We start from the raw sequence: 10,100 nt of genomic DNA on the forward strand, positions 1-10,100 counted from the left end.
CATGGGAAGTGAAACTTGCCATAGAATTCTGAACAGAACATTTTTCTTTTTTTTTTTTTTTTTTTATAGATTGCAATATTCAAGTCTAATTTCGGACTGCATATTTAAAAAATTCTACCGTCCGAGTCTTTTTTTGTAAAGATCGTGGAAGAGATAGACCGATAAACATCTCGCAGTCGCCCCTTGACTCACGCACGCAGCGCCGCCTCTCACCACTAGTGGCCACTGACGGGCCTGGAGGTCCTCTAGTCCGCGCCGTGTGACCAGAACATGGCACGTGGTGTTTGTGAGAGCGGGAGCGGTGCCAGTCAGGACACCAGACAGCATGGGTCGACTAGGGGTATCGTTCTAGCCGACGGCGCTGTTCTCGCCTCCCAGGTGGTGTTATAAAAAGACGAAAGATAGGCAGGTGCAGGTGTTCTCTGCACCCGCTTTTTTTTTTTTTTTTTTTAAGTCCTGTTGGCCCTTTTCATTAGCAACTACCGACTGCTCTGCTGCACTGAGGCCTCAAACGCAGGGAAGCAAGTTTCTCTCCATTCCCCCAAGATTTCCAGTTTTAAAATTGATGTGTTCAATAACCAGGGATGAAAGTAAAGAGTAGCACAGGCAGGATCTATAATTCAACCAATCCACTGTGCCAAGGAGCTTGGCGCAGGGCCAAGAGGGATAGAGGAGTGGCGGGCCAGAGAGAGTGCGCTCTGCCAATGCTGTAATGCCTGGCACAGGTGCATTGTTAAAGACACTGTTAAAATGATTCATTTTCAATCCAATAATCTGCAGTGCACTATAAGATGTCCACAAAAGGTCTATATAGTTTCCAAATGACTGCTAAATATGTTTTTCACCTTGAAACAGGAGCCGAACTTCCGGCTCTGGAGAGTATCCATCACAAATGGGATTTGACTAATAACGCTAACGACAAGTCTGTAATCTTGGACAGATCATTCCCCCTCTTGAGCACTTTAGCGGCTAAACTGGAGAGGAAGGTGTGACGTGACATTGAAGACGCCCCCCCCCCAAACCATCCATGACATTCCTTCTGGCTACCAAAAGATGGCGCTTTGAGAAAATGACCATGTCGTTATTCTTTCAGAGATTCTGAATTATCTCAGTAAATAAGCTTGAAGTCAACCGAGGGCATGAAGACGGAATTTCTGCACCCGTCACTTTTCTTAATCTCTGACATCACCCGCTTAGTATAACAATAATTGTCAGATTTAGAGATTTGAGTCAAATATCATCTAATGACTTCTCGGCAGACCTTGTTTCACCGAAGCTTTTCATCCCCGGCCTTTGATTTCCAATGAAATAATGAATTGTTCAGTTTTCGACTCACTTCAAAGCTCTTATTTGAGGTTGGGGTGTTGCCGCGTGCCCTCAGCGCCGTCTCCGAGTTATTATGCTCTCAAAGCCTCCAGCTGTCTGGTAGAATTTCACAGGAAAAAATATCTATATCTAAAGTTATTAAAAGAAAGTGGTCTTGTAATGCCCGGGTGTCATCAAGAAAGGTCTGATCAAATTTGAACATCACTTCATCCCTTTAGCTTTCAACCATCTGGCCTCGAGGTATTAAATATTGAAGGGCGGATTCAGTTCCACCATTTGTCTTTGAAATCTAGCATGATAAAAAATTGATCAGATGTGTACTTTGTGTGTGCACTTTGTGTGCTCTGTCCAAGAGGGCTGCCTCCTATAGCCTTGGTACCATGTGACGTGTCCAGCCTCTACTTGGTATGTGGAGAGCGGCGCCCGAACAGAAACCACAAGCAGGATCTGGAACATCTGCTCGGCAAGGCCATGTTAACTGTTGGAATTTTTTTGTTTTCCTTTCCTCGACTCATTCTGTTTGACTTGTGTAAATTAGGATCTAATTGGTCGCCCCCCTTAACCCCCCGACAGTGGGAGTTCAGAGAGGAACAGTGAGACGTTGCTCCAGACATGTCGGGCTGGCTTTGCGTCTCTGCAGCCGCTGCCCACCATGTTCAAAGTTCAGGCTCAGCCTAATGAGAATGCCAATTTGGATCCTCGGTGGAGGAAAAATGTTAAGAGACAACACGCTGGAAACTTAATCTATGTATTTGTCCGAACCCTCATTAGTGTGCGAAGCACGTCCCCGGCCTCGTTTGAATTCCTTGGTGCGGTTTGTTCGGTTTCATATCGTCGCTTTTAACATCTCCAATAACGAGAAACCTTGCAAAATCCCTCAAATTCCTACAAGGCATTATATGGATATTCCGCTTCAAACAATGTATTGATATTTTTTGAATTGAACATGAGGTGGGAGCCACGACTCTGTGGGAGCTCCATCATATATCTCTCAAAGCGGAGGCTAACGAGACTAAATGGATAAGGGAGATCTGATTACCTCGCCATTAAGTCTCCATTAAAGTGTGAAGAGTTTAAATGGTAGTTTAACGAACTGGAGCGTTGCAATAGCAACGGCGCTGCTATGGAAACTTTCTCCATTTCCAAAACGGGTCCCTCTTTGAAAAAGGGCCCGACAGAGGCAAGGCATCGTGCAGAAGAGCCGCCATCATAGGACATGCAGCATTTACTACCTGGAGGGCTACTGCGACTGACTAGTCACTCCACGTCTTGGCGCCACTCATAGCTTGTAAAAAGGTCAATTTCTGGCCCAATACTTGCTGGCTGTGTCTTATCAAGTGAAGGAAATAAAGCTTCATGACCCATAACCCAAGGCTTCTCTCTACAAAGATTGTGAAGTTGTTTTATTTGTCGCGGGTATATATAGTGTGAAAGAAACATGGACTGTAACAGCCTTTTGCTGCGCTCCAACCTGTGGCTGCAGTCCAAGAGTGCCCTCTACTGGCTGAGGACAGACGTGGCCGAAAGGATCCAACCTTCGTACAAAGCCTTTTTTTTTTACACTTGGGAAGTAAAGAAATCTCAGTAATGCGTTGAAGGAAAGGTGTTAAAATCTGCCTTTATTTACAAAGAAGAAAGATTTATAAAGAAGTTGGGGGCTCTGTTGCCCTAAGAATCGCTGAAAGTATCTCCTATTCTCTGCTGCTGTTCTCTTGATTGTGTGTAGACTTACAGCCATCCATTTCCTCGTTATTTTGAAAACACTGCACAAATACAATCTGCTTCTAATAGTTATTATTTAAAAATCTAAAACAAATACATACATCCTCGCTCTATGGAACAATTTGACACAAAAGGCTGGAAAACAGCAGCAAGTGCGAAGCCGGTAAACAAGATTGACAGATTAAAGGTTGTAGTATTAACAAGACCAAACCATAAACACTGCATTTAGTTTCCAGTTCTCGTCTGGCAGAAGAGCTCCGTTATGCATAATGATTTCCTGACAAAACAAGCACAACAAAAATATCATATAACTGTTCAAGTCTCATTACACATCTTGTCATATCTCTGAAGTTCTGCCCCTGTATGTTTTCATTGTGTTGCAATTTAGTACGCACCGTCTTTCAGGGTTTCAGTTCGCTGGTTTTCCTTGTCGTGCTGGAAAGCTTTTCTGGGATCAAACCTGCGACGAGGACTACCGAGGAGCTTCGCCTTCAGCTGCTCCAGATCACTCTTCTGCCGGCTCACCTGGGACCGAAGCTTCGACAGCTCCTACACAAACAAGCCGGACAATAAATAATAAATACAGTCAAATACAGGCAGTTGAGACCGAGGCATAACGTGTGTGTGGGGTTCTCATCCTTCACCTGTTTTAGGGCGACGTTCTCGTCTTTCAGCTTCATCACATGTTTGATCTTCTGCTTCTGGTTCTGGTGGCCAAGCAGACGAGCGTAGGCGTCGGACAACTTGTTCAACTCCTCCTGGTTTGTGCCATTTTCATTGAGTAGTGCATTTCGCTCGGCCGCAAATGCATTCAGCTGTTCCTGTGGGCGCATAACCATCGAGAGGTTTTAACTAATATTCTTTTTAACAGCATGAATCCATTGTTTTTGGCAACCTGGAGGGCCAGGGGGGGGTCCAAGCTACGAGTCGAAACTGACGCATAGCTGGAAACATGGTTGATGAGAACAGTGAAACTTAATTAAAAACGGTCATAGCGCCGCCCGTAAAGCCAAAACAATGAACTTAAGGACACTAAAATGCTCCTAAATATGCAGAGATGGGTGATGGGTGAATATGGTTGCATCACTCCACAAACACCTTTCACATTACACAGTTTTCCCCCCACTATTTATAAAAAAAATATTGATTAGTGAGGCTTTCAATCAAATGGATCTGGCCTGTACTGACACATCATATTCGACCTGTTGTGGAAATGACTCACCTGGAAGGGCTGGACTTTCGCAAAGAGCTCCTCGTACAGTTTCCTCCAGTGTTTCGTCTCTGAAACTTGGGAGCTTAGAGGAAAGGAGTGAAAAGTTAAAATGTGCCAATCGTAAAAAAAATAAAATAAAAAACATGACCAAAAAATTGCACACATTTAGAATCCAATCCTGTTCACCTTTTCTCCTGTGCTTCATTTATTTGCCTTTGAAGTTCCTGCCGCTGCTCCTCCATCTCCCACTGCAGTGTAACCTTTTCCTGAGTCAGTAAGTCTACCTGCTCCTGCAGGGCCCGTCCAACTCGTCTTAGTTCTTCCAACTCGCAGTGCAGAGACCGAGTCTTCTCCTCCGCGAGGTCTAATTGGGCCTGGAAGATCAAACCACCTTGTTCAACGTCATCCAGGCGAGGCTGATTTCTGTCCTGCTCTGCCATGTTTAGTTGATTTTCAAGAGCAAGCCTGGACTGGTCTATGAGTTCTACTCGAGTCAGAAGACTCTTTCTTTCCTCGTCTACTCTCTTGAGTTCGACCTGTAGTCCAAGCACCTCTGACCTGACCTGCTGGATGTTTTCCCTTTCAACCTCCAATGCTCCCCGTTCCTCCTGAAGAGCTGTCTGTACTTGAACTTTCTGTTCTCTTTCTTGTTGGAGCTGTTCCATTATTTCCCCTTTTTCCTGGTTGACCTCCTCTTGCAGTTTCTGGGCTTTTTCCTTCTCCTTTTGGAGCAGACTTCTCTGTTCCTCAAGTTGCCCCAGTGCCTCGTCTCTCCCTTTTGTCTGCAGCTCGAGCGCCTGCTGGAGCTGATTGATCAGGGCAGCGTGGCTCGTTCCCATGGCCTTTATCTCCTCATCTTTTTGTGCAAGTCGAGTCTGCACCGCCAGCAACTTTCTAACAAGTCAAGGAAAAAAGGAATATAAAAAGATGGAAAAGTGACAGTTATTTCAACGCAGACTCAAAGGACATTTGAAGCATACCTTGAATTCTCCTCCACGGCTTTTGCCTCAACTAACTGCCTCTCCTTGTGCTCCTCTAAGCCCTCCTTCACTCTGTTGACCTCCTCCTCTTTCTGTTGAACCAGTCTGCCCATCTCCTCCTCCATCTGCTGCGTCACTCGGTCCATCTCCGCTTCCAGCTCTTTCTGTCGTGCCTCCGCTCCCTGCAGTGCCTCTCTGGAGCTGAAAAGAAAGAAAGACAAGTAGTGTGTGAAGCCTACACATTGACTGACATTTAAACTCGACACAAACCCAAATCACATTCCAGGAATACTGACAACTGGAGCGCTCACCTTTTCAGCTCCGCGACAATGTCTCCCATCTTGCTCAGTGAGTTTGTGTGCGCCTCTTGGAGTTCCATCATGGCTGATGAGTGCTCCTCTTTCAAAGCGGCCACGTCGTTGCTCTTACTGAAAAGGATAAGTAGCAGTTTTAATGTCTTAATAGGGAGCAGGTAAGTTTACTGATACAATCATCATTATCATCATCAGCATCGTCATAACAGAAAGAGAACCTTTTACATCTTTTATTTTGCTCTTTTCTTAAATTTGACAGACGTCTAACACTTGTGGAAATGTAACTTAAACTAAAAAACATTTTGTAAAATACCTTGTTTCTGAAAGATCAATACATCAATCGAATGTCTGAAAGTATCCCATCGGTGTTGAATTGCAGAGCGATGCAGTAGAGCTCATCCAATTAGCTGATATACCAAACTATCAATAAACCGCTCAAACCATTTTACAAGGCAAAATACTGAAACATCAACCGGTTCCCAGCTTCTTAAATCTGGCAATTTGCTGCTTTAGTTTTCATGTACAGTGCTGGAGAGGAGCGAGTTACATGTAACAGAATGCTCTTACTGAATAAATATAATGGTAAAAAATGACAGTTAGAGAAAAATGCAATTAGTAATATGTAACTTACATGGATAATGATAAACATACTGGGCCCGGGCATTTTATAGACGAAACAATAAATCCCAAAAATAACTGACAAAATAATTAACAGAAAAAGAAAACAACTTTTAGTTGCAGTCTGGTTGTAAGACACATAGAAAGACTGTCACTCAGTTGTTTGTTGCATGTCATTGCAACTATTTTAGCTGTCTCCACTCTCAACTGTCTGATGAAATAAATAAGAAAAACATCTCTCCAACTAGTGCCCTCAGATTCCAAAGATGAGGTGCTGAGGTTACTTGCAATCAATGAAATTGGGCTACCACAAAAATAGACAATGACCCACTCTCTGTGTCAGAGATGTGATGGTTGGCCAACCTGTCAATTATTTTTCCTTACTTTATGCTCAGCGTATGCTGGGACACGCTCCCAGCTGCCGCCGGCTTTAAATAGTAGCAAGCAGGCAGTTGCATCAAATCCCCCAAAGAGGTTTTCTCTTGCAAGTGCCGCAAGGAGGACGTCGTTGATGCAAGCATGACTTTCAGACTTCATCGTAATGCGGTTTCTGTCAACACATCTCATCAGTATACTTGGCCTTTGGTTGCTCACCTCTCCAACAGTGCCCTGGTGTCACTTAGCTGTCCCTCCAGCTTGTTGTATTCCTCCTGCAGCCTCTGGAGGGACGCCTGACTCGTCTCCGCCACCTCCTGCCTCTTCTGGTCCTGGTCCTCCAAGACAGCGAGGTCTCCCAGCAACTCCTCCAACTCGTCCTTTAGCTGTCCCAGCCGCTCCTCTGCCTCCTCCCTCTCCTGCTCCACCAGCACAGACAAGGAGTCCACAAGTGCCTGGAGAAGAGAAGAATCAGTCGCTGCTCGGGGTGGGTGGGGGGGGTTGGAGGGTGATCTGGCACAAAAAAAAGATGGCTAACCTTTTCTTTTGTCAGCTCTTTAGTAAGAGCAGCATGTTCTTGCTGAAGCTGAATCTGAGCATTTGTCTCGTCTTTTTTAGCTTCCTTTAGCAAGAGGAGCTCTGTTTTCATTTCCTCCACTCTCCTCATCCCCTCCTTCTGAGTCTTGCCTTAAACAAAAAAACACAAGATATGCATCACATAACAATCAATCCTTATGGCGGTATTATTGTAAATAGATCTTGGTGAACATACTTCTCTCTTCCTCAGAGAACAGACATCTTTGCTCAAGATGTGCCACTCTCTCGTCCAGCTCCTTCTCGGTCCTTCTGAGCACCTCTCTCAGTCTAGTGAGCTCTGCCTCCTGCTGCCGAACAGTCGCTTGAGAATCCTGCACCTTTTCATTGGCCGACTCAATTTGCTCCTCCATGTCACTCACTGAACTTTGGGAGGATTTAAGCTCCAGCTCTTGGCTCGCCAACCTCGTCTCCAACTCCACTAAAGTATCCTTTGACGCCTGCAGCGCTTGCTGGAATTTCTGCGCCTCCTCCACTTTTTGCCTCAACACCTCTTGGATTGTTTCAAGCTCATTGGTGCGCTCGTCGAGGTTGGTCTCTAGTTGCCTGTGGAAAAGTGGAAAATTAGTGTCATGGTGTACAGTGAAGATTTGACCTGCTTGGAAGAACCATTTGGCATTTGCTTACTTCACTTTCTCCACTTGAAAACCGGCAACAGTGTTCTCCTGGGTCTTCTCTCGAAGATTCAAACGGAGATCCTACAAACACAGACAGGTAAAGCATGTTTTATTTTTTTACTACGACTTAATGTCTACTTTTTTTTGAAGAATTGTTCTTTAGGGAGCGTTTATACCTGAATCTGATCATTGGCTGCATCTAGGTATCCCTGCAGAGCTTTGATCTCCTCCCTCAGCTCCTTTATAACAGCTGGAAAACAACACATAATTATTATTAATTGGATAAGGAAGCAGGTGCACGTACACACATACACACAGTGTGTATTTGTACACCAAAGGAATAAATACGGACCATGTATACATCTTTTATGCACAAATTTGGTAGAGTCCAGTTTTTTTATTCTAGAAGCTACGGGTAAACACAACTAAATGTGTGTCAATATAAAAATAGGACAGTAACAAAACTCACCATGCAATCTGGCATTCTCATTCTCCAGCTCTTCATTCAGATTTTTTGTCACTTGATGAAGGTCCTCTGTAAAAAGGCAGAAGTCACAGTAAAGCCCTGATTACTTCATCTGCTTATATTCCTCTATATATATGCAAGCATGTTTGTATTGCTAGTAGCACTATCTGATGCTGTTCAATCTTACCCAAGTCTCTATTCCTGTCCTTCAGAGCAGTAACAGTAGCCCTGGCAGCTTGCAGGTCACATTCTAGCACTTTTGCTTTGCCTTCAGTGTTAATCTGCAGGACATTTATCTCCTGGACACACACACACACACTATTTTATAAGCATCTATTGCAGCTGAAAATGCAATTAGCAATGAACAAACTATTTTATTTTTTTGTTATAATGACAAGACATGCATATGTACACAAGTCATACCTTGTTTTTAATATCCAAAGTGTTCCTGGCCTGCATCAAGTCCATTGTGAGAGAATTGATTGTCTTTTTTGAAGTGTCAGCAGAAACCTAAAGAAACATGCGCTCTGTTACACTTTTATTGCACGTAAAAAAATTTAAGCAGCCAAGACATTCATCAAGGCGTAATCAAGACAAGATATCTGAATTTACAAAAAAATGACATCAAAACCAAACACACCTTGTTTTTTAGGAATGCGTTTACTTTCTTGACCTCCACCAGCTGTCTGTCAAGGGTGGTAACATTGGCAGAAAGGCCCGTCTTCTCCCTGACTGCAGCCAGCAGCTTGGCCTCCACCTTCTTCAGATCTTCTTCCAAAGCCAACAAGCGTCGGTCCTGCTCCCCTCGCTGCTGAACCAGCGACCTTATCTGGATGGAAACAATGCTAAGGTCATGACATTTTTGGCATCAGCCGATCTAGAACCAAGGACTGTCTATCGATTTACCGTTTGCTCAGTTAAGAAGAGAGGACACAAGCCACTGATAACAGAAAACATACTATTTCTGTAGTAAACCAAAAGCACAAATGTTCTTTTGATAAAGTGCAGCTACCTCTCTCTCCAATAGTTTCTGCTGCTTCCTTTCCATGGTCATGGCATTCTTCTCCTTTACACTTGAACCTTCAACCTAGAGTATTTCACAGGACATCAAGAGGGTTACTTTTTATTTTTTGGACAGCAGCATATTTTGAAATGGCTGATCTGTTAAGGAGAGGCTATGCAAGAGTAAAGAGTTGACATTCTGATGTAAAAGACTACTTACAAGACCATCAACCGACATCGTCCTGCGGACAGGTGAAATTAGGGCACTTTTGGAGGGCGATGGTGCTGGCAGAGCAGCTGGAGATACAGATCATGAAAAATAGATAGTTGTGTTTTATATCTTAGCTTAAGTTCAAAGTATTATTTCCCTGTTGCATACCACGTGTACACACCTGCCTTAAGGAGTCTGAATCGATCAGATTTGTCGAAGGAAGCTGCTCCCTTCAGGTCCCCGGGTTTGATATCATAGGTCCCCGGGGGAGGAGCACAACCTTCGGCCAACAGCACAATGAGAGCCAGGTTACAGACACAAAGTCACGTATTTGTTGGTTGAGACACAACATACGTTAGCTTGCTTTCCATTCACTTTGGGTGTCACTATTTAACGTTACCTCGCGTTAACTAGCCACCATAAGCTACCAACAAGCTAACGTAACCGTTGACTAACTTGAGAGGATAATGAGCAAAACAGGCTACTGCGACGGCGGCTCGTGAACGTCACTCACCTACGTTCTCGTTGAACCTTTTCAAAGGGGCTCTTGAAAAAGACATTTTTGTATCCACCGTATGTAACTATTTTTTTGAATTTCCAACTGTATCGACAGAGTTACTCCCAATGACACAGATACACACACAACAGCCGTCCGACCGCTG

At 44.1% G+C, this 10,100-nt stretch overlaps 1 protein-coding gene across 1 annotated transcript; it reads right to left on the reverse strand.

Moving 5' to 3' along the window:
- Positions 1–2,947: 2,947 nt before the first annotated feature.
- hmmr (hyaluronan-mediated motility receptor (RHAMM)) lies at positions 2,948–10,089 on the reverse strand. The gene is made up of 20 exons (XM_068595924.1): positions 9,953–10,089; positions 9,620–9,718; positions 9,448–9,524; positions 9,238–9,312; positions 8,866–9,054; positions 8,649–8,735; positions 8,413–8,524; positions 8,229–8,294; positions 7,936–8,009; positions 7,770–7,840; positions 7,321–7,688; positions 7,087–7,235; positions 6,768–7,003; positions 5,553–5,669; positions 5,242–5,442; positions 4,448–5,155; positions 4,271–4,343; positions 3,693–3,869; positions 3,444–3,597; positions 2,948–3,325 (listed from the first exon to the last, which is right to left on the reverse strand). The coding sequence occupies exons 1-20, from the start codon at positions 9,996–9,998 to the stop codon at positions 3,309–3,311; spliced, it is 3,096 nt and encodes a 1,031-aa protein (XP_068452025.1). The 5' UTR covers positions 9,999–10,089; the 3' UTR covers positions 2,948–3,308.
- Between the last annotated feature and the right edge of the window lie 11 nt (positions 10,090–10,100).

The sequence above is a fragment of the Clinocottus analis genome, unplaced genomic scaffold (assembly GCF_023055335.1).
Source record: "Clinocottus analis isolate CAN_PGR_092001 unplaced genomic scaffold, fCliAna1.0.p SCAF_10, whole genome shotgun sequence".
Lineage (NCBI taxonomy): Eukaryota > Metazoa > Chordata > Actinopteri > Perciformes > Cottidae > Clinocottus > Clinocottus analis.